The sequence below is a fragment of the Phalacrocorax aristotelis genome, chromosome 17 (assembly GCF_949628215.1).
Source record: "Phalacrocorax aristotelis chromosome 17, bGulAri2.1, whole genome shotgun sequence".
In the NCBI taxonomy this organism is placed as follows: Eukaryota; Metazoa; Chordata; class Aves; order Suliformes; family Phalacrocoracidae; genus Phalacrocorax; species Phalacrocorax aristotelis.
Window position 1 is genome coordinate 6,756,645 of NC_134292.1, and position 23,887 is coordinate 6,780,531.

The following is a 23,887-nucleotide window of genomic DNA, read 5'->3' on the forward strand; positions in this document are numbered from 1 at the left end:
ACCGCATACAGCAGTCCTGTATGGCTGATCTGCAATAGACAGTTTAGAGGGATAAAATGTAGTTAATTGAATTGGAACTAGAATAGGAACCAAGTTTGTGTTCAGTGGGAGGTGTTTTGAGGTCTGGTGACATCACTGCTTACACAGGGGCTTTGAAATCTGAAGGTAGAAGCATTTTGCACCTAAGGAGACACTGAATTGCAGGTTGGAGTAACTACACTGGCTTCGGTTAGACTTAAATCCAGGATCTTCTACGTGCTCTGGTCCTCTGTCTGGAGGAGAGGTGGTGTGCTGAGGAGAATGTCCTCACCAAAAGGCAGGAGAGCAAGATACTGTGGGTGCAAGGAAACACGACTTTGGACCTGGGCAGGGAGAAGAGGAGGGTGTGGGTAAAAGGGTGAAGAGCTGGGGGCTGAGCAGCTCTTGCCAGGAGAGCTGCGGCTCGCTAGCACCAGGGGGAGATGTTGTCTTTGGAAAGGGACTCGCTGGCTGGGGTTTTGTCAGCTCAGGGAAGGAAATTCAGCCTTTCCTTCCCTCCTGGGTGTCCCAAGCCAGTGGCCCATGTCTTAGCCCACAGTAGCCTGACCATAGGTGCACTTTGTTCTTACACAGGGAGCTGCACTTCTTCATAGCGTGCAGCTGCTGATCTTGTACCCTCCCTTATTCTGTGGTCCCTTCTGCTAAAAGGCATTGATTTGGTTTTGCTGTTGTTTTTTTTTCCTTGCTGTTAGCTGGAGGCCCAAGCTGCAGAGGCTCAGCCTGAGGTCCCAGTACATTCTGGTATGGACTGTTCCCAGCAGCATCATGGGATCTGCATCCTTCCAAAACAGATATTTTTGAAGCGGGAGGAAATCTGTTTGTTTGCAGATGTGATGTTCTGTTGCATCCTCTGAGCAGACAACTCTGTGGTGCTCTGCTCCCCCTGCTGTGCCAAGCTCCTGGAAAAGGCCCTGCCTTTCTCCCAGCACGCCCAGTGTTGGAGCTGTTTTTACTCAAGTACCTTTTTTTTTTCCTCACTGTTAATAATCACGTTGTGAATGTCTAAAAGGTATACTTTGGGTGGGTGCTATGTGGGGATGAAATATTGTCAGCTCATGTCATTAATAGGGTGAGGTACCACTTTAGGGACAGCTGCCCAGGGCTCTTGACATGGGGAATGTGACTGCTGTGACTTCTGAAGAGCCATTGTGGTGCCCACAGAAAGGTCATCCTGGGGACCAGAGAGACACCAGTGTCACATCATTTTATCTCTCTCAACTCCAGGGCATGAAGCTGCATTTGCAGCCTTTCTCTGCTGCCTCTGCAAAATCGGTGTGCTCAGAGTGGATGACCAGATGGCCATCGTCTTTAAAGTATTTAACAGGTGAGGTAGTCGAAGGAGAATGGCTGGAAGCATTGGGCTGTTTGGGGACAGGTCCCTGATAATGTCTACTTCCAGCTGTCTGAGATGTGTGAGACAGGAATAACTGATCAGAGGATCTAACATCTCTTCAGGCATTAAAAAAAACCAAACAAACTGTGAAACTGGCAGGCCTCCACTGATCCTCTAGGTGTGTTTCCAGCCCAGGAGGCAGAGTTGGCAGTGACGAAATTGGTGGAATGGGTGTTTGGAGTCCAGAGATCTAATCCCAGTTCTTTGGTGGCATGGAAACAGTTTCCTCAAGTAGTACTTCCAGCTTTAACTTTCCACCTGAAAAGTGGAAGCAGCCGTTGCTGTAAGGTGGAAAGCTTTCTGAGCTCTTCTGGAAGTTGTTGAAGGAGAGTGAAGTCTCAGTGTTTTCAAATAACTGGCAGTGGGGAAAGATCTACACCTGTATAAGACACTGCAGATGATGTAAACCCCTGCTACTTGCTTTTGTAGTGAATTTGGTGTAAAAAACCCCAATTTTAAAAAGTTGCTGCTATTTGCTGCTACACCTACTGTTAGGCTGCTTTCTGTGGCAAAGAAGCTGAATATGTATATTCTATGTCCTGTGCTGTATGTGGGGGTCCTGCATACAAGTGATAAAGTGGTGTCCTTCTCCAGACTGGTTGTTCTTGTCCTCATGTAAGTTAACGAAGACAGAAGAAGGCCTTGTCTTAACCCTTCCTTCTCTCTTTGGTCTCAGGTACCTAGAAGTGATGCGAAAACTTCAGAAGACCTACAGGATGGAACCTGCTGGCAGCCAGGGCGTGTGGGGCTTGGATGATTTCCAATTTCTACCTTTCATATGGGGCAGTTCCCAGCTGATAGGTACTAATGAAAATCTTCTCATGTCTCAGCCTGCCCCCTCCCTGTCTGTCTAGGTTGCAAAGATGGTGGGGCTTGGGACTGTCTTTTGAATTCAAATACGTCAAATTTGTGTATAATACAGCAAAAGTTTGCTTGGAGCTTGAATTTTTTTTTCCCTCAGCCTTCCAGATAAATCTAGTGGCTTAGGTTGGGAGATGGAAGGCTTCCTTGTACAGTACTTCTGTCTTTATTGCACTGACTACAAGTTTTTAAAAGGAAAATCTTGTTTCTGGTGCTAGAAAACACATTTTCTGCTCTGCAGAGTTTACCAGGTGCTCTCACTGCTGAGGTACTGGAGCGGGAGATGAGATGGAAGGGAGCAGCTCTGTGCTGACTTCTGAAGAGCTCTGATGGGAGGATTATGTTTCTTCTGGAAGAGGGGCAGGACAAGACCTGATTGAACTTGGTCTCAGAAGGGGGGTGCCATACAGGTCTTACTTCCTATTGTCTCTTACTCTTTTTAGACCACCCAAATCTGGAGCCTCGACACTTTGTTGATGAGAAGGTGGTAAATGAAAACCATAAGGACTTCATGTTCCTGGAGTGCATCCTCTTCATTACAGAGGTGAGGACTGAAAGGTTTGTCCCACAGGGAAGTTCTCTTGACATTAGAGACTTGGCTCTGGCTGTGGTTTTCTCTTCCTCCTTTGCTTGTTTGTTTGCTCTCATGGAACTGTGCGGGTGAACCATTGTTGCATGACTGAGGTGCTCTCCTTGAATGAGTTGAGACAGGGATGTTGAGAGGAAAGTATAATTGAGCTACATGGGCTGTGGACTGCAGTTGAAAGGAGCTGTAACAAGAGCAAACAAATAACCTTGGATCATCACTTGGATCAGTCAGTGGGAACTTGGATGGAGAAGACTGGTGCCTGCAAGTAGGAAGATGAAGTAGGAGCTGCAAAACGACTGGGCTTGCCAAGATAACCTCCCTTCCCTCCAGCTGCTGGGTGCTGCCTGGCAGGCCCTGGGCCTCCCCTTGCTTAGGGCAGGCTCGCAAACCTCCCTGCAGCTCGGTCTCTTCCAGATCCTACCAAAAGAGTTGCCCGTTAAATTTTCCTTATTTGCGGATGATCCAAAGTAGAGATGGCGCTGAGGCTCACCCAGCTGGCAATACTATCAGGATCATGTTTCTGTGCAAGCACTCTGTGGCCCTTGGGTGAGGGACTGGTGATACTCAGCATGTCTTCAACCGTGGGCAATGTTTCTCAATGAGGGAGGTCATGGCTTTCTGCCCTCGGCTGCAGTGGATGACCTGGCCATGTTTCTGTTGTCCCCCTTGCAGGGACAGCAAGAACCACATGGCCTGTTGTGGTGAGGGATTTCTTGTCTCTGGCAAGAGAGGGTTGATGGGATTAATTCTGAAGGACAGAGTGTGGTTCTTTCCCTTTGGTCTGTTTGCTTTCCCCCTCCACCCTTGCCTCTCTAATTTAGTGATTAGATAAGAAGGGAGGTTACAGAATATGAACTTAGCCTTTCATGTAAGAAATTTTCATAGGAGCCTTTGCCCCAAACCCCAGGAGCTGCTGTGTCAAGTCCTGCTCAGTCTAGTAGGGTTTGTTGGTACTTAGCACCTCACAGGGTTTAACCCTTAATGCAGAGATAAATCATGCCGTGGGTATTAAAGAGGCACTGGCAGAAGAGATCAAGATGAGGACAGGAAAGCAGGAGCCAAGATTTAGTTTAATTTGGGCCTCTGTAATATCCAGACAGTGCACTAACCTGTTAAAAACATACATCTCTTGACAAGCGTATAGAAAATTCTGCAGTGCACAGATGACACGTAAAGTTTAAAATACGCAGCACCATACTGCTTCTTCAGGTCACTCTGCTTTTGCCTGCAGAAAGTTAGCTTTTTAGCAGGCTTTTAAAATAAGCGATTTCACTTATTTTTCCACACGTTTGTTGAGAATCATGGAAGTCAGCGTTTCTGCTGTGTTCCTCAGTGCCACCTGGTGGCAGGGAGCCCTCCTCTCGGGCCCTCCTGGCATGAGCTGCTAAGGGATGACAACAACCGGGGTTTATCAAATGCATAGTACTTTCAGTCCATCTTCATGCAGGCACTATTTCCTTTTTGTAAAGATTTTGCTTTTAAAAATTGGTTTTTCTCTCCCAAATGCCAGGGAAGGCTGTTACTGCCACTAGGGGGGGCTGAGGCAGCCTCGAGTGCCCTCCAAATGCTTTTTCTCCAAAATCAACAACAAAACAAAACAGCAGGGAAAAAGAAAGAAAGGATTAAAGACTTTAATAAATTAACGATATTATTGTCTTCTGAGCTGTCACCTGGAAACAGCTCTCCTTTAAAGGTGTTAAACATGTAGCAAACACCACAACAGTTCCCATAGTCGGTCTGGTACATCTTACTGACTGGAGAGCAGGTTTTGTTACAGCAAGCTACAACTGAGGTAGGTTGTTTTCTTTCAAACAAGACAATATTCTCTTGAGCAGATATTTTTCTCAGCCCCTGGGTGATGTTTCAGGGGTATGAATATACACTGTTGTGGCGTTTGCCACGTGCATATTTAAACCTCAGGCTCTTGAAGTAGCAGCAAGATGATGTCCAGGCTGAACCCACTGAGGCATCCTCCGTACAGCAGCACCACCCAGCACAGCACACAGGCACGGCAGCGATCCTTGCGTAAGCTGGCCTGCTGTTGGGAAATCTGCGGGCTAGTTTTGGACCTGAACGCGTGGTTCTTGAACAGGGTGAGGTTTACAGAGTCATCTGGGATTTGAGCTGTCCCCCTGCTGCCGCCTTGCCTGCCAAAGTGTGCTGCAGGGTGCGTGTGGTACCCATAGGTGTGAGGATGAGGAGGGTTTGGGAGCACCTCTGTGGTGCCTGCCAAGCTGGGGGCTGCGGACGGCAGCGATGGCAGGGCTGTGTGTGTTTGTGCGGAAGAGGGGTGCTGGGTATGCCCCGGCTGTTGCGGTGGATCAGTGCAATTGCCCAGATGCTCCTCTGAGGGCCCAGGGCAGGCAGCAGGAATTTCAGCTTCAATCTGGCTTCTAAATTTGGAGGTTTGGGAAGGGAGGGCTCGGGTTTCTGCTGGAAGGGAAGGAGCTGACAGGAAAGCACGGCCTCAGCCGTCCCCCTCCCCCCGGCACTGACAGAGGAACCATTTACAAAAGGCCGATTCTCTTGGGAACCGAGAGGCAGGAACGCCGCGTCTGTGAGTAATTTCCTGCTCAATATGGCTGCTCTGACTCACTCTGTTCCCCTGGGGTCACTGCGGGACTGCAGCGCGCTCGCCGCCTCTCGCTCTCCCCCCCAGCTCTCCCTCTTTGCCCTTTGTGGCTGGAAGGAGATGATTTTTTTGTTGTTGTTGTTGTTCCCCCCTCGCCCCCCTTATTTTTTCCTCCCCAGTTTGAAACCGTAGCCAGCTGTCCCTCGCTGGGTGCCCTGGGTGAGGAGGGCCGGACGGCGGCTGTGCCAGGCGGTCGCACAGCCCCAGGCATGAGCTTGGGGCCAGCCAGCCCCGCTCGCCTCCTCCATGCTCTGCTTTGCCCTTGTTCTGGCTTGGGAAGGGGGCAGAAGCAAAGCCCGGTGGTGGTGGCTGATGCAAGCTGCGCCCCTGCAAAGGGCGGCGATGCTGGAGGAAGGTTTGGCGTCAAAAAGCACACAGCCAAATTTCCTGTACAGGGGGAGGGTGCTTTGAGCGAACCGTCTGGCGCTGAGCTCCCCGGCAGCCTTTAGCTGGGGTGCCCGCCAGTGCCGAATCCTCGTGCTTAGTAACGCGCTGGCTCTGTCGGGTAACGTCGTGCTTTGTGTATCTGCGCGTTTCATCTTGTACCCGCGAGGAAAGCGTGCACAGCAGAGGGGAGCGGGAACGGCTGAGCGGCTCATCCGTCATCCCCCGGCTCACGAGAACTGCCGAGGGGAAGTGGGAATGCGTCTGCGCTCTCCCAGCAGCGGGCAAAACTACAGACCCGCTTCCCCCGGTGCTCCGGCCCCGAGGTCAGCAGGTCTGAAACGCGTTGTCCTCCAAACAGTGGGGTGTTTTGGTTCCTCCCCACCTTTTTTCTCTCTTTCTTTCTCTGCTGCACACTGGTGCCACACAGACCTTGCAGAAGAAGGGCAGCAGCAATTTCCCAAAGCAGATTGATCAGCCTCGCTTGCTTTTACAGTAGGCAGAGAGCTGCTTTTGGAGGCTCTTTTCCCACCCTTGCTCTAGGCCTGTGCGTGCATGGAGGGAAGGGCTTAGTTGTTTGAGCCCCAAGTTAAGAACGAGAGTCCAAGAGATTCCTCTCTCCCCACGCTCCTTTTTAGCGTGAGCTTCGGCCTTGTGGTTTCTGATGTCATGGGAACTTCGCTCAGTCAGAGTGGCTGCGTTGTATTTCTTTTTCTCCCTGAGGGTCTGTTTTTGTTCATGGAGGAGAAGGAGAGACAACTACCCAGGGAATCTACATGCAACTCCCTGATTGCAGCTTCCCCCCCTGCCCTCCCTCCTCCAAACTCCTCACCCTGGGAGGAGAAACACTGGAGATTTAAAAAAATAAAAATTTAAAGCATCTGCTGCAAGCTAGCAACTCGCAGCTCTGGAGCTGGTTTGGAGAGTGGGACTGGAGCGTGTCCCCTCTGCTCCTGCCTCCCCTGAGAGCCCTTCTCTGCTAGAGGCAGGTGTGGAGTGGGCTGCGGACATCCGAGCTGCTGCCAACCTGTGCTGCCCTCTGTATTCAGGGAAGGCAGCGGCGGCTGTCGCTGCTGCTTGTTGTTGATCTGAATGGGGAATGAGTCATTTTCTTGGAAAGCCCAGCAGTGCTGCACTGGGAGGTTTCTGGGTAGAAAAGGAACAGCATTGAGCCAAGCTCTACCGGGGGGGAGAACGGGACTTATGTGGGGCTTTTTCAATGAAGTCATTAAAAGGAAGGTGTGTGGAGGGAGGTCTGATTAGGAAAGTGTGGCAGGAAAAGGCTTAATCTTATCAGGGAAGGGGGGAGCTGGATTGCCACGGCTTCATGTCATGTGGCCGCAGCGGGAGGGAGTGCGGAGGGAGGGAGGGAACACGCAGTGAGGTGGCTAGTGCGTGGGTCACAGGGCTTGGTGGGAATGTTTGCTTGGAGAGAGTGTGAGCGTGAGTCACTGCTGGTGCACGAGCTTCCTGGCTGGCCCAGCTCTCTCAGCCCTGCTCTCGGGTCTCTTTCAGATGAAGACAGGCCCCTTTGCTGAGCACTCCAACCAGCTCTGGAACATCAGCGCCGTGCCCTCCTGGTCCAAGGTCAACCAGGGCCTCATCCGCATGTACAAGGCAGAGGTGAGCGCTGTGGGCTGGGGGAGGCTGCTTGGCCACACGCCTCCTCCCTTCCACTTCACTGTGGGTCAGCTCTTCTCTTCTGCTCCTTGCGTGGGGGCCCTGTGCTCAATGTGGCTTGGGAGCCCTTGGCAGTTGACGTGCTGCTGGCTAGAAGGAGGCTCCTGCCTGCCTAGCGTTCTCCACAAAACCAATCCCAAAACAGCCATTCCCTGCAGACATGACTTTTGCCGGGAATGGCTGTTTTGGCTCGTCTTTCCATAGTGCAAGTTGCAGGTCTCCAAATTAGGGCCGATGTCTCGACCTGCTCGTCCTTCTGGTCTCCACACTGCTATTTTACCAGCTGGAGGAGACTTGGTTTAAATTATCATCCTGTGTTTCAAGAGCCCCAGAGCAGGCCAAGTGCTTCCTACCAATATCACCTCACTATGGGTCCCATCTGTGCAGTATGCCGGGCCGGCGAGGCCACAGCTACATCCCGGCTTGGCAGCCCTCCACCTGCTGGGGCTCTGCTGGCGCTGCCCCAGCAGGCTTTCCTGGCGAACCCTGACCTGGGGAACCAGGCAGTTTTGGCTCTCTCTTATCTCTCCTTCCTGCTCAAGCTAACCCTGAGCTTGAGGAAGCAGGACAGGAACTGCCACATCTGGGCCTCCGGAGGGAATGGCTGACAGGCGGCACCTCTTGCTGGGAAGGATGGGACCGTGTTGGCTCTCCAGGGAGTCACCTTTGGAGGAGCATGGATGGCAAAGCAGGGATGGTGCAGCTCCCTGGTGCACCTGGGGAGACTGGTGGGGCTTGAAGGAGGAGTTAATCCTGTACCCTGGGGTCTCTGCCATACTCCTGTTGCTGGGACATGTGACAGATGCTCGATGGGCAGCTCCGCTCAGGCCCAGTGCACAAAGGGGTTAACTGTGCCGAACTCTCGCTCCCTCCCCCAGCCCTTCCTCTGCACTGCACATCCTGTGTTTAGGTTCCAGGCCACATACCTCTCTAATCTGCGAGGTGTCAATCCCAGGCCTGCTGGCTCCTTCCGCCCCCAGCTCAGCTTTCCTCCCGGCCTCCAAAGAGGAGAAGCGGGTCTTGGTCAATGCCCTCCAATGGCTGCACCTTGGAGGGGTGCCCTTGGGACTGCCCCCACTTGCAGCTCCGTCATGGGGGCTGGAGAAGCTGCCTGCTGGGAAACCCTGAGCTGGAGACTCTGGTGTGAGAGCTTGTGGGGCCTGGAGGGAAGACCCCAGCACTGGGAACACTGTTAAAGTTAAACATGGGTCCCCTAAAACCTTGAGCCTGAGCATAGTCTGCTGCTGCCTTAAGACTCTGCCCTGATCCTTCCTTTCCTCTGGACCAGTTCCTTCTCACGCTCTTTGGGTACTCCCTTGGCATCCTGTGTGCCCCATGCTGTTTGGGTGCTCCTGCCTGGTGCCCCACATGCCCTGTGCCATGTGGTTGCTCCCACGTCATGCATCACATACATGGCTGGAGGACTTTGGCAGTGATGTGCCCACAGCACGGTGTGCAGGTGCACAGATGTCGTGGGGCCACCATGTGCTCGTAGATCTACCTGGCCTGCTGGGGACCACACAGCCCGGGGACCCTCCAGAGACTGGGAGATTCTTTGGCTTTTAGAGGTGCACCCAAGACATGGTCTCTTCTGGAGTCATTGGTCTATTTCGAATAGCAGATGATGTTCTGTGTAGAAATGCCAGATCCAGTACTAGTGGGTTTCTAGAAATATCTAGAGATGTAGCCGTGTCAGGGGGAGAATGCACAAGCTGCAAGGAAGAGTAATGACACACATTTAGGCTAAGGTGTAAAAAATGTTGAGTCAACCAGAGCACTTCCAATTTAGTTTCTTTCCTCAGAGAACATCTGTAGATCTTAAAGCACTATTCCTAAGCACATGGTCTTCACTCAGCAATGTCTGCTCCTGGCACTGCACGGTGCCCGTGTTCACCTGGATGGGCAGAGGAGAGGGGGACACTTCTGGTGAGGAGTCCTCACTGGTTCTTTATATCTGCTCTGGGGAGCCTCTCACCCCGCTGCTGGCTTGGCTGGTTCCTGCCTGGCTTGGGAGATGACAGGAGCATGGTTGCGGCAGCGTGGCTGGACAGAGCTTTCAGTTATGGTGTGCTTGGCCATGTAGCTTTTACTAGCATTTGCAAATAGAGGATCTCTGCCTGATTTTCTGGGAAGGGCACGATGTTCAGGAATTGCTGAGGCTTCATCCTTTGAAAGCTGAATCCTTCTGGGTGTTTCAGGCTGGGCACCCACAGTCACTCTTGAAGATCTTGTCCTTTGCTGCTGGCTCCTGGAGCAAGTTTCTGCTTGACGTTCCCAGATGTGTTGCCTTCACCCTTGTGGTCTTCCTCCAATTAGCCGCTGCCAACGTTAGTGGGAGATAAGTGAGTGGACATGGGTCTTTGTCCAGCTCTAGGCAAGCAGAGCTCAGGGTGTGTGACAGTGAAGAGAGGGAAGGTTTGGGGTTATGGTGTTTCTTTCTGTCTGACTGGCTGAGGTGAGAGCAAGATTGCCTTTTTTTTTTTTCTTCCCCTTCCTTCTCCCTGCCCCTCCAATCACCAGTTGCAACTAGATCAGGTGAAATCAGGCTCTTGGATGGAGGCTGCAGCTCCTTAACATGTCTGGGGCGGCTGAGAAGTGCTTGGTGCCGGGTGGCACTGACTGTGGGTAGGTTTTGAGTGGAGGCAGCAGCTAGAAGCGGATGAGGAGAGATCAAATGCTCACTCGCAACCTCCTCTCACTTGGCAGGAGCAGGGTAGTCCCCAGGCCTGGTTCATTTAAAAGCACTCTGGATGCTTTGTCTCTGCTCTGTCCCCTCTATGGGATGACTTTAAACAGCCGACAGAAAGCTCGGGTGCGTCCACGTAGCTTGGAGCCCTAGTCTGGATCCAGGCACTCCAGGGTACTTGCTGCAGGGTCTGTGGATGGGCAGTAGACTGAAGGCAATATGTCTTCAGCTCTCTGTGTTAATAAAATCTCAAATGTGTCTATTTATATTATAAATATAATGGGTGAAGATGTGTTTACTTGGAAGTGCAAGGGCTTTTCTTATTCTTTCTATCAAAGGCGAGTGAAGAAGTCGGCAGAAGAGAGTGTGGTTAAAGTAGCAGCCTTGATGTTTTTCCCCTGAGCCTGCTTTTGAGTCTCCTGACCTTTCCTCCTCTGCTGCAGTCAGTCGGGAAATACTTTCCATTGTAACTAATCTAGTCCCAGTTCCTTCTTTAAAGGTTGGACCTTTCTACTCCCCAGTTAAGTCCCAAGCAGGCCTTCAGCGTGATTGAGATGATGACAAGCAGAAGATAAGCCTGTCCCCTCCACTGAACTAGTGTTGGCTAAGTTTCATCCACAAGTGCTGCAAGGAGGGTCCTGTCTCTTGGCAACTCTAATAATCCAGTACATTTGTGCTAGCCCTGCTGGAGAGAGTAGGAGGAAGAGTTTGTCTGCTTGTCTCTTCTCGGGCTGGCAGTGTGTTAAGTGGAATGGATACCCATTCTTCCCGCTGATGGTAAAATCTCTTTGTCCAGAGCCCAAACCAGTCTGGTCTTCCATGGGACTCCTTGGAGCTAGCTGGGATGACGTTTCTAGCTGTCAACATCTTCAATATTCATTTATCTCTTGTTATTCCCTCACGTCACTGCTGTCCAGCACTGCTTCCTCTGACAGTTTGTCTAAGTGGTTGTGCTGGGAGATGGCAGCAGCTCTGGGCATCCCACACATTAGGAAGCTTTGAAGGTGATGTGCCCTGATGATCACAGGACTTCTTTCTCCTTGGTGTATTGCCATGGAGGCTTGTGGTTTTCTGTTTGGCTATTATTCCCCAGGAGTGGATACAGCTGTGCTATACTTTCACCACCTCCAAACTTGCTTTGGCTCCAGTGTGCTCATGAGTGGTTCAGTTGTGCTGGAACCAGTTGTCTGACCTCTGGCTCCAAAGGGATTGCTATAGCCCTGGGCTCCTCAGCACAAATCCTCCTGCTTGCCCATGATGACAGCACAAGGGCAGGCTGCCTGCCTCTGCCTGTGCCCTGCCTTGGGGTGAAGAGCTGCCTGCAGCGCACTGCTTCCTCCCCATCCCCAGAGCCGGGATCTCTCCATCTGCAACAGGTTCATCTCAGCCCCATGGAGGGCACAGGACTCCTTCCTACGGAAAGGAGAGTTGTAACTATGACATGACTCTTGCTTCCTTTTGGGAGGAAGGAACTTACTTTGAATAAATGCCTGTGGAGGAACGAGCTGTGTATCTTGTCCCCAAGATCTGCCTGGGAGGCTGCTGGTTGTAGGCAGGAGCTGGTGTGGCCTTGAGACCCTCCTGCTGCTGGGTCTGCGGCTCGTGGGGAGCTGGACGCCTGCCTAGTGCAGCATCCCATCCACCCTGGCTCTGAGCAGATGCTGTTTGTGCCAAGGAATTGCTGGGACTAGATGGGCTCCGGCTGCTGGTAGCTGCTCTGCTTTGGTTGTACGTACTTCACATCTCCTGGAGCATAAGACTTCCGTCAGCAGACCCACGCCTCAGCTGGGTACAAGGGAAAGGCTCTCCTCTCAAGGCACAGGGCACTTGAGTTTCTTTTCTTCTCTTCATATCGTGCAGTCTAGGGAGGGAAGACCTTGCCCCTCTGCCTGCAGTGAGGAGGCACCAGCTCACTAGCTATGCCCCAAAGCGCCCTGATAGGTGAGTCCCCTTTGCAGCACAGTGAGGCAGTCTACCGTCCTATTTTAGCACAACCACTCATGGCTAACGCGGGCGGTGATGGTGTAGATGCAGCTACCAAGTTGGTGTAGGTTTGTGTGTCTGGAGGTGAGTCTGCTCTGTGCTCTCTGTGAGTTTTGGGCAGTCTGAGTCTGCAGTGACTCAAAAAAACAGAGCTCTGAGTGGCTCTGCCAGGCAAGTGCTGGCAAATTTTGACATGATTATTGACCACAGTCACTGGCCTTCCTGCCCTGGCAGGATGGTGAGCAGAAGGGGCTGTGCCCTCACAGCCTGGCTCTCCCTGCACAGAGCCTGGTCTTAGCTGGGCGAAGCAGCTCTGAGTAGACATGTATGACTGATCTGTGATCCACGCTCTCTCCACCCTTACTCGGCAGTGCGGGGTGGGAATTTCAGGGGTAAGGGGTCATTGGGAATAGGATTGCATCTTAAACTATGGCAGCAAAATCACTGGTGCTTGTCTATCAAAGACCTGAGAATCCAGAATGCAGTTTGGGGAGCGCCTTGTGGCTGCAGGATGATACCTTGAACCCAGAGCACGGGCACTATCCTGGGGAGGGAGAGTCTTTTCCCTGGGGAGTTTCTGCAGTTCTCAAAGGGTTTGTAGGGTGAAGATCTTCAAAGAGATCAGCTCAAGCAATGAGAGGTGGTGAGAGAGAAAGATGCTGACATAAACATGCCTCTTCTGCTCATGCTCCAGGCCTGAATTTCAGCAAGCAAAAGGCTGAAGGGGGGGGGTTGGGGTTATGAAGTGTTGCTGGGCTGAGGAGCCTGACGGGAATGTTGGGGGGAGACATGGGACTGATCCCCCTTCCTGCAGCTGAGCCAAGTGTTCCCAAGCTCGCTGCCTCCTGACCCCAGAGGCAGCATGTAGCTCTGGCTGCACTTGTAAGGTGGAAATGTCTCCTGAATTCACCCCTCTTTATCTTCCCTCCTGCAGTGCCTGGAGAAGTTTCCTGTGATCCAGCACTTTAAGTTCGGCAGCCTGCTCCCCATCCAGCCTGTGACGTCCTAAGGAGGCCGCAGGAGGAGTCGAGGCAGCGGAGGTGTAGCGCGGCGCTCTTCCTCCTCCCCTCACCCCCTCCTCATCACCTTGCCCGTTACACACAGCCCATTCATTCCTGCACATCCTCATCGGCAACCACAGATCCAAAGCACTCGCTGGCCTTGCACGGGAGACAGGACCTGGAGCGGCTCCTCCTGTGCATCTCCAGCACGGGGATGTCTCGCCAGCGACCAAGCCGGGGCTGTACTTGTCTGCTCTGCTGTTTCTGCAGGCAGCGCGACTGCCGCGTACGACTCTGGGCATGAGTGGGGTTTGAGTAGGGGCTGCCTTGCAGCAAAGGCCCTCTGCTTCCCTTCCTGGGAGGAAGAGGGTGTGGAGGGGAGGAAGGCACGTGTGTATGTGTTGGGCAGTGGTAACTGCAATTTCCCTTTTGAATTTCATTGAAGTTTCCTGTTGCTGTTTGGTTTGGGAAACCACTGCAAGAGGTGAGGAGTGAGCCTGCACGTGCCTGTAGGCAGCCGCCTCTGCTTGCATGGGGTGGGTCTGAAATGGGTAGAGGAAGTTGTAGGGGACGGTCTGTGGGTTGCTGGAAGCCATGGGGGCCATCTCTCCCTTATTCTGGGTAAGGAAAGACCCCTTCCTCCTCCCTCCATGTCTTCTGCAAGGTTCCCTGGGTCTTACTTTCTCACCACCGCCTCTCTTCTTCGGGTGAAGCGGGGAATCTTCTGGGCTGCGAGGGTCTGAGCTGGCTCTGGAGCTGGAGACGAGGTCCCTGGAGGGACCCAGCTCTGTGGGAACAGCTATGCAAAGACACTGCTTGAGTGGCACCTGCTCAGGTTGCCTCTTAACGGGCACAAAACCTCTCATGTTCGCACACATTCATCGCTGGGTCCAACCTGCCCTCTGCGCTCCCCATTTCCTCCTCCATTCTTTGCTGCCCCAGGGCTGGGCTGGCCTCAGTGACACAAGGTGACCGTGATTGCTACTGCTTGGTCATAAGTGGTAGCAACAGCCCCACAGCAAAGGCATTTCCCCACGAAGCAGCATGTTCCCCAGCTCTTTTAGGGAGGCATCCCCAGAGCAAAGGCAGCGGGGGTGGGGGTGGGGGTGGGGAAGCATGCAGCTTTACATGCATTTATATACCTGTGCTGGAAACAAAAAGCATCAATAGCCCAGGACAGCAGGTTATACCTGGAGAAAGCTCTTTCCCTTTGTCATTCCCTGCTGGTGTTGCTGTGCTGGACCTCAGGCAGAGGGACCGTACTCCCAGTGCCACAGCAGTGGTGTCTCCGAGGCAGGTGAATGAATGGGGATATGGTCCGGATCATATCAGCAGCATCACTTGGAGGGCAGAAATGGCTGGTGCTGGGTTTAAGATGAGCTGTTGTATCCACAGGTCTTGACCAAGGTGGTCCACAACTTTGCAGCTGGAGAGGGCATGTTTCTTCTTGGGGTTCCCAGGCCGGGTGTGGGGGGACAGGGCTCTGATCTGGTGTTTGCTGGGGGTTGGGGACAGCAGGGATCCTTTCTCTGGCATTGCTGCAGAGCACGGAGGGGGCGGTGGGGCTGCCCTAGCCAGGCTGCTTGGCTTTCGCTGCTGCGCTGCTTTACTGTTGGGCAGGGGGAAGCCTGCTTGTGAATTTTTTTCACAGTTGGGTTTTCGTGGTGGTTTTTTGTTTTGGGTTTTTTTTTTTTTCTTTTCCAGACCTACTCGCTCCCTCTTGTAAAGGTACTTACAGGCACTCGGGAGGGAGAGCAAGAAAAGAGTCTAAATTAAGAGGCAGTGAAACGCAGGTGTCTGCAAAGCTAAAGCAGAGCTTTCCAGCACTGCTACTGTCCTGTCTGCTCCTAGCTCAGCCCTGGGTGGGAGGGGACGAGGATCTTTTGACTTGCCTGAAACACCTCTATAAACTTGCATTTTAAATGAAAATGGAAGACCAGAGTTAAGTCTTGCTTTATTCCTATATGGGACACATGTTTTGTCTTGGCTTTCCAAACGGATCCACTCCTGGAGCGATGCTGGAGATCTGTGTGCTTGCTGGGACTTGAGTCCATCTCCGGTGGAGCAGTTTAGCAGCCAGTGCCTGGAGCAGAGACCCCAGGCATTGCCACCTGTGCCCCCTCACGTTGTTGCGTGGCTTTTGGCAGGTGTCACCATGCTTTAAATGGCTATGCAACATCTGGCCGGCGATGGCTGGGCTAAAGCCTGTGGTTTCCCAAAGCTGCCCAAGGGTTGGGAACGCATCTCTCCTGGTCATCTTATGGAAATGGGGCTTCCATGCAAAAGGATGGGTGGAAATGTTGACGTCCATGCATGGGAGGGACACCAAGAAGGTGAAATGCAGCACCAAGAAAGGGTGGGGAGGTGCTTCCTCCCCCTGCAGCTGCAGCCACTGCTCGCTGGGGACAGTTTCCCTGGTCTTGGGACCTTGCTTGCGTAGAGCTCTGTGTCTTGCTTGCCTGAGCCTGCACATCTGTCCTGCTAGGGATTTTTGGACTTCAGGCAGCTAATTCATGTTTGAATCTTATCAGCCTGCTTGAGATGTGCCCTCCTTGCGTGGCAGTCAGCTGCTTGCCTTCCTTGGACTCCCGCCGGTGCCCATCACTGGGTCTCGGGGCTCTGCTCCTCTCCCGGTGGGTACACACAGCAGCACCCAGGGCTGGTCAAAGTCCCAAGCAGCACTCCCCCACTTCCTCCCAGGTTGTGGTTTTAATTAAAGTCTCTGTGTTTTGCGCCGGTGACTGCGTTGGTCCCTCTTGGACTGGGGTTTGCTCCCGCTTTGGGAGCAGAGCCAGCGAAGCCGATGGCTGGAGCCTTTGGCACACGGAAGAGGCTTTGTGGGGCACTTGCCGTGTTCGTGGTTGCTCTCTTGCTTGCACCAAAATTGACTCATTGTTTAACTGCATGAAGCAAGTATATCCAGTCTGTCTTTGTATCCCTCCTAGGTGTCTTTCTGTCATATAGTATGTTTTATTTATTTATTTAACTTCTTTGCTATGTCCAAGCCCCTCTTCCCCAGCTTGGGTTTGGCAGGTAGGTGATGGGCAAAGCCTGTTGCCAGGCCAGCAAATACCTCGTAAAGATCAGAGATTCTGACAACCAAAGGACGTTTGAGTCTTGTTTCTGAGACAGGGTGAGAACTGGAACCTTTCTCTTCAGGTGTTTTTCCTGCCCTGCTGTAGAGGCTGGCTCAGGACTGCCAGTATCAGTTTAGCTCAGCGGCTTTGTTGGATTTATGTAGAAAATTATACCTGGACCTTCTCACAAGCAGTTGGAGCTAGCATAGACGTGCTTAGCAAATGCTAGTTCTTTTGTCACTGGGTTATGTCTTCTCTGTCAACGCAGGCCAACTGTGCGAGTGCATGTTGCTAAAAGTGGCAGCAGTGTGGAGGGATGGATGGTGAGCAGAAATGTCATCTTGGATCACAGATGTTTTCTTTGAAGGCACTTGAATTCATCTTGAACGCGTCCCTTGGTGAACATGACGTGCAGTGAAGGGGAAGCAGACGTAGTGTGGGTTTCTCACCATCTTCCCACTCAGCCCACTGACCAAGCCAGTTTTTTTAAATTCAGTTTTTAGAACTGGATCCTTTGGGGTTGCAATACATAGGCCAGTTCGTGTTTCTGTTTAACAGCTGTTGCCTTTACACGGGGCGCATTTCGCAAATCACCATCGACCTTCCCCGTCTCTTTCTTCGCAGCCCTCCTTTATAAATGATCGTTCATGGCAGCCAGTAATAAATGAAGAGTTAAGAGAAACAGCCTCATGCAGTGATAGTAGTAAAAGAATAAAAAATAGAACTGTTTCATGCTATTGTTGCTGTATTAACTTGTCCCTGGTGTGCGGCTCAGTTCCATTATGTAGTGCTGGGTTCCTGCTATTAAATAAACAAAGAAGTCCCCACTGCAGGACCAGCATTTGTTCAGCAGCAAAATCTGAGCTGGCAGTTACCAGGACAAAGACTTACTTCGTACCCTGAGGAACTCGTGTTGAAGCACACAAGATCCCTGGACGCTGCACCGCGTCCCTGCAACTGCATTGAGTTCCTTCATGAGGGGGGGAAGGAGGCAAAAATAGGTGGGAGAAGGTGGAATTGGTGGTTAACGGTAACTGCTAACGTAACCTGAAGTCTCCCACTGCCAGTGTGCCAGTCGGAACCTTCTACGGGTCAGAAGCTCATGCCAATCTCGTTGCTGCTTCCACAAGGACTCTCCTGGCTCAGATGTAGAATTTAACAGGGCTTTTGGATGTTATTTCATGCTCTAATAGCCAAGAGGATAAATCTTTGTCCTTTAACGTTGCTTCCCCTTCGGTGGATGAGCACTCTTCTCATTGACATCAAGGCAGACTCCTTGGGCGTCCTGGGGACAGACACGTCTTCCTCTGGACTGATCTTGTAAAAACTGTGCCAAACTTCAAAGTAGGATGAGCCAAATTGAATAAGGGCTGCCTCCACATCAGATTTAGCGAGGGCTGAACCATGACGGGCATCTTCAGCTTGGAGATATGCTCATTCTGAAGAGCACAAGGCTGTGAACAGGCTTCAGAGGTTAGGATAGGCTTTTGAGGGGGTGGAGTGGGTGCTTCTGCTTGCTATAAAAAGCCTGGGCTTGGGAATGTCTACATCGGCTGGCTCTACGCAGGGCGCAAATACAGTTGTCGCTAAAATTGGAACAAGTCACTCCCCATGTTCTCAGTTGCAACTGTAACACAGATAATAAATAACATCAAAATCCTTCATCAGAATTTGGGCTCCTTAATGCTCGGTGCGTGCAAACCCGTGGAAACAGGAGTGGGATCCTGTGGGAGCAGTGCTGTGGGGCCCTGATCCAGCGGGCACCAAGGTGTGTTAAGTCCTGAGCCCGTACTTACTTACTTTTATACAAATGGATTAAGGATGTGCTCGCGGATTTGCTGAGCCTATAAATGGAGCAAGGAGAGAAAGCAGAGGAGCAGTTCCTTACCAGTTCTCTTTCTAAGACCCCTGGGAGAGATAAAGCCAAGCAGACTGCACCGCACAAGTCAAGGTACCCAAATTATCTAGTTTGACGTTAATTCTTCCCAGCTTTATGTATGGAAACAGTTTTTTTGGAGATGGTGAGGTCTACAGTGCTGGACCCCAGTAGGGGGCCACCTCACGTATGCAGAGTTAGTGAGGTACACCAGCACTTCTACAGCCTTCGTGTAGACACACCACTTCGGGTTTCAGCGAGAAGTGGTAATTCTGCTAAAGGAAATACGCGTTGCACTCTTGCTAAAAGAGCAAAGCATACTGATATTCCTCAGAGTCAGTATGTCCTATAATGGCTACGAACCATATAAAATTGACTAGTATGGTGGTTAGAAAGAAATTCCAGGTAGCTTGTAAGATACTGGAGCGTATTCTTTTATTGGGTATTAGCTGATCACTGAAAGCGACTGCTCTGCAAAGGGTCTTACTTTTCCGTGCTCAGAGCATATACCTTTAAAAATATTAGTTTAGGTATTACATATCCCCTTTGAAAAAATTCCCTTGTAGGCAAGAATAAAACTTACAAAAAGACTGTTACAGAGATCATCAGCTCTCTATTAGATAGCTTGGAATATGCTCCACTAGCACCAGAGTTTAGTCTTCTCCAAATTACTGTAGAGGATTTGACTGTATCTTGCTGATCCATCCACATTTTAATTTCCTCTGCACGGATACATATTGCAGGATGCTGGAAATCCCCAAGCCCACTGGAGCTGCAAGACTGGATGTTTCATCCTGTAACACCAATAAAATGTTAATGCATACTAATAGCAACAGCAAAGGGGTTTATGGAGCGAGCTTGGAAGTGTTTTATAATTGCCAGGGTATCTGTGTCACAGAGAATTTGGGGTTAGAGTCATCAAGTATTGCGCTTTGTCAACACGGGAAAAGAAAACCCCTCGAATATACCTCAAACCTACTAATTTTTATAATTAAAGGGGGAAGATAGCAGATGAGTCCCTGGGGAGATTGTCAAACATAAATTGCATATACATGAGAGAGCTGCCCACTGGTTTGGATGGATTCAGATGTGCGTTCACTTGCCTACTCTACCGCAGACCCCCACTGTAACCTTAACTAAGGACACCGCCTCAGCTTCCCACCTGGAGACTAAGAATAAAAGCCCTGTCCTGCTTTATAAACCCAGTAAATCCAGGCATGAGGTGACATAAATACATCAGTAACATGAAATCCAGGGAGCTGGGGCATGGGGTGGTTTCTCTGCACATTGCACTGCCCGGCTGGAGCATCTCATGACTTCCAGAAGCTCCTCACGTTTCTGCTCAGCCCAGCCTGGTGGTGTGGTCCTGTTTACTGCAATCTAAGATTAAAAAAAAAAAAAACCAAAACAAAACAAAAACCCAGAAAACCACAACTTTGAAATTGGAGTCGGAGGGACCAGGTTTCCTCCATCGTGCAGTGTTTCCATACGCTGCCCTTGCTGGACCTGCCAGCCTCCAGTTCCGCCCCTCATCCTACCTGTCCTGAACGTGCATCTCTGAGATGCCCCAGTTGCTGCTGGAGGACTGTGGGACAAGTAGCGTAGCAGCGAGGCTGTGGAGATGGTGCCCTGTTAGAAGCACCACGCCAGGAACCACTGATCCGCCCCGGCTGGCAGTCGGCTCTGCCATTTCTCACGCTGGAGCGGAGCGCGTGGTCCCCGTGGTCCATGGGCAGAAGGGGAAGAGCCTGGATGACCACAGCGCTGCTTGTTTTAATAGACGTGCTCCAAAACCTGGGGATTTTCCAGAGTCAACAGATCCCGAGCCAAGGTATAAGCCAGAGGCATTGCCTAACCCAGCAGGCAACGGAGGGCCAAGCTGAAGAAGCTCTGCATGTAAATGCTCCTTAAACAACGTTAGGCTCAGTTAATCCAGCAGTAGCTCCGGGGGGACAAACAGAAGGCTCAATCCCCCCCCTTATCTCTTCTTGTCACTGAGCCGGAGGACCGAGCCCAGTGCAGAGCGCTGCGGAGCCTGGGATGTTCATGTCCTGGCTTTTGGGGCTTTTTGACCATGTTCTTGCCTCCTGGTTCATATGGGAGAGGACGAGCCAGACTGTTTGAGGTGCTGCAGGGAGCACAAGCATGGCCTTTGCTGGGGGGAGACCGGTGATGGAGGAGAGCAGCTGTGGAGCCGGGACATGGGGGTTATCCCCTGGCCCCAACAGTCCTCCAGGCTTTTGTGGCATCTGCAGGACTGCACCCAGGGTGCTGCTTTGCCCCTGCACGGGGTCATCCCACATCCTGACCCAAGTCCTGCTTGAAGCTGTCTGCAAAGTTTTCCCTTGCCTTACACCAGCATGGGGCTGATGAGGGCGAAGCCCATCACTTCACACACGTATTTTGGGCTGGTGTTTGCTCTCCAGCACCAAAGCAAATGAAATGGTATATCTGAAACACCGTTCCCTGAGCTGTGTGTCCAACAAGCCCTGGCTGTCTGCTAGGGGGGAGTTCATAGGAATATTCCTGAATTCTGAGCACCCCAGCACATCATTTGCAAACAGTTTAGGAGGAGGAGCAGGTTCCTATTCGGGGTGTGCAGCCCCAAACACTGCCGAGCCTGTGTGCTCACGCCGGCAGTGCCACGCGGGGTGCGGGCAGCACTGGGCTGTGCGTGGCAGCCGCTGCAGGCAGCCATGGCGAGGAGAAGTGGGCACGGGCACTGCACGTCGTGGTGGTGTTTTGTTCAGCCTCACTAGGGAGCAGAGGGTAAACAAAAGCTGGAGCAGCGCAGGGCACGGGGCTGGCTGGGTGAGGCGAAGAAAAAAATAATTGTGCAGAATTTCATCGGGGAGCTTGTAAAGAGGCGATTCTGTGAGCAAATAGTTGCCTCCTGGAGCAGAACTTCCCCATCTCCAATTTCAAAATTCCGTTCACATCAACATCCACTTTCATGCTGTAAAACCTGGGGAAAAAGGGGAGGGGGGGGAAGGCAGCTTCACATATTTTGGTGCAAAAGCCTCATTTTGGCAAGGAAAAGGGGGGAAAGCACTGCTTTGGTGGTAGTTTATAAAAAACAAGCCCTAAAAATGAAAGTGTGGGAATACTCAGGGACCTGAGGCAGGCGTAGCTGCCCCAAAGCCCAGGGCTGCTCCTGCCTACATGGGGCTGAGCCCGAGTGGGGCCACGAGGAGGCTGCTGGAGTCCAGCCCCGACTTTAAAAGATGTGAATTTTTGCTTTATCCAGCTTGGGAAGAATGAAAAGTGGATTTGGTTGGGACCAACTTCAGAAGTGCCTCTGGCTTTTCACTGCAGCCACCGTCCCTGTTTCCCACATCAGAAAGGCAGGAGCAGGGAACACGGTGCAGATGCCACGCTCTGATACATATGAGCCCCCACGAGTTTGGCACGACAGGAGCAGGGGGAAAACGCTCCCCTCACAGCCATGGGTCTGGCCTGAGGGGGACCTGCCGGCCAGGTGAGAAGGGGCAGCTTCAGTTCCATGAAAGCAGCCAGAGGAGGGTAGCAAGAAGCAGGGATGGTCCACGGCAGCATCCTGGGTGAACTGTGGGGACTTCATCACCCCAGAGAAAGCCCTTTCCTCTCCTCCGGGCAGCAGCACATGCGAGGTTAATGCTCTGCCTCATCTCCCGCAGGTGTGGGGCAGGTGCCTCTGCTCAGCTGCCCAATCATGGGGCCAGAGGTGAAGATAAGACCAGGGTTTGGTGGGCTTTCTCCTCTCCTTTGCTCCTCTCCTTCCTCTGGAATCACTTGGTGCCCTCCCTGAGGAAGTGGAGCCAGGGCAGCTCTGCTTGCCCTCTGCCTCTGGGTTTGTCTGGCTCCTTCTCTCCATACCAGCCTCCACGTGCTATTTGGCATTGGGCAAGATCCTGGGTGAAGTTTGTGCCCCTCTTGCCTGCCTGGCTTAGAAACCCCAGAGAGCACCCCAGCTGGAAATGCCTTTTGCCCCGAGGAGCACCTGGAAAAGCGTTCAGCCTCCAAGAGCTGCAGAGCTCCAGGCTCTGCAAACCTGCCCCAGGGACCAGGACCATCACGGGCATCACGTCTCCTCGCCCGGGGCCAGCAGCGACGCCAGGGGAGCTGGTGCCCAGGAGAGCAGGTGAGCCTACTGTTGGCTTATGGATGTTGCTTGGCTGAGCTGTATTAGTCCCGGTGTGGAGTTGTTAGCAGCTGGGTTTCCCCTTGTCCCAACTTGTGGGGGTAACAGGTCATTCTCTGGAGACCCCTCGTTGGATTGATATGGTGGAAAGGTGGCTGAGGGGATCTGGGCACCCCTGCTTTGCTGCAGAGTTCTGCCCAGCTTCTGTGTCCGTGGTGCTAGCAAACCCCCAAAGCATCCAGCATCAGCATCTTCTGAATGCTGGGGCAGGTTTTTGCTTCTCCTACTGTATAACTGAGATACTCGTGTGTCGGCGGCAGTGGTGGTGTGTTGCTGAGGTGGCCGCTTTGTGCTTAACGTCTGCCGCTTCTGTGCAAAGCGCTTTTTGTTCTAGTTTTTCCATCGTATTGTTTTTGCTGTTAGGTAGAAGGGACAGCGCCTTCTGTAACACAACAGCTTCCTCTTAACTTTCCCAAAGCGCGCTGGTAAATCCAGGGTAGGCTTAACTCAAGGAGCAACATTAATCATCGAATCTATAAGCAGGATATAGAAAGGCCAAGTGTGAATAATTACTGCTCACATGCTAATTACCCAGGCCCAGACCAACCCAAACATATTAAACACACGGCTAACGGGAGCGGCCTCTGAACCACGTTGCTGTGTCCCCCATAGGTCTCCTACTGCTCTCTCTGCAGGGGACTTCTCCAAACATCTGCTAACACGTGCAGATCCCAAAATATATTTCTGCTCATTCATATTTCAGCCAGGGAGGTGAAATGGGAGGGATCTGACTCACTGCCGACAGATTGAAGGGAGGCCAGATCCTGCACCGGGATTGGCAGAGCACAGAGTTGCTCCTCTGGGGATGTGCTGCTGGGACTGGGTGCAGTCTTGTTCTTGGCCCTCGTGGTTTAGGAGGACACAGAGCTGCTCCATCTGTGGGTCCACACCTGGGAACTGGTGCCTGGCTCGTGGTGCAAGGGTGGGTTTTCCTTGGTTGGGTGCCCAACCCCTCCTGGGGAGCTGGGTGTTGGGGGCAGAGCTGGGCTGGCAGCCTGGGAGGTCTCCATCACTGTGTCCATCTTTATTCCTCCTGATGCTGAGGGACCTGTTGGATGTGCAGCAGTGCCCTCTCCCAGACTGATCAGCTCCAGTGGTGCGGGAACCTGGCTGGGCTGCTGGTTTTGGTGCTAGATTTGATGCATGACTTCCTAAAGCTGGATCTAAGCCCTCCAAATGCCTGTGGGGTGTTGCTGGTGCAGGGCAGAGCCCTGTGACTGGTGGGTGCTGGGGACTGTGCTGACCTGACCCTCTGCTGTCAGTGAGCCCAGCCTTGCAGCCACCTCTGCGATTGCTTCAGGGAAATAAAGGCACGAGAGCTGTGCCGGACCCTCCTGGGCTCTGCAGGCAGCTGCCAGCTGCTTTCTGCCCCTCCTGCCCACTCTGCTGAGGGCATCTCCTGGGGAAAGCGGGGTGGGCTCAGGCACTGCACCAGCTTTGGGTTGAATTTCTGGGGGGTTCAGTGGAGTGTGGAGCGAACACTGAGGACACCTCAGGAACTGGATC

At 52.3% G+C, this 23,887-nt stretch overlaps 1 protein-coding gene across 2 annotated transcripts in view; it reads left to right on the plus strand.

The window, feature by feature from the left end:
• PTPA (protein phosphatase 2 phosphatase activator) overlaps nt 1–15,182 on the plus strand; it is a 25,937-nt gene extending 10,755 nt beyond the window's left edge. Inside the window, exons 6-10 of one of the 2 annotated variants that reach the window (XM_075112528.1) lie at nt 1,264–1,363; nt 2,109–2,233; nt 2,737–2,837; nt 7,414–7,521; nt 13,182–15,182. In XM_075112528.1, coding sequence (XP_074968629.1) covers nt 1,264–1,363; nt 2,109–2,233; nt 2,737–2,837; nt 7,414–7,521; nt 13,182–13,256 — 509 coding nt within the window. In that variant the 3' untranslated portion in view covers nt 13,257–15,182. The remainder of the gene's footprint in view (nt 1–1,263; nt 1,364–2,108; nt 2,234–2,736; nt 2,838–7,413; nt 7,522–13,181) is intronic. The other variant, XM_075112529.1, reaches the window with a different exon arrangement.
• Nucleotides 15,183–23,887: the final 8,705 nt, after the last annotated feature.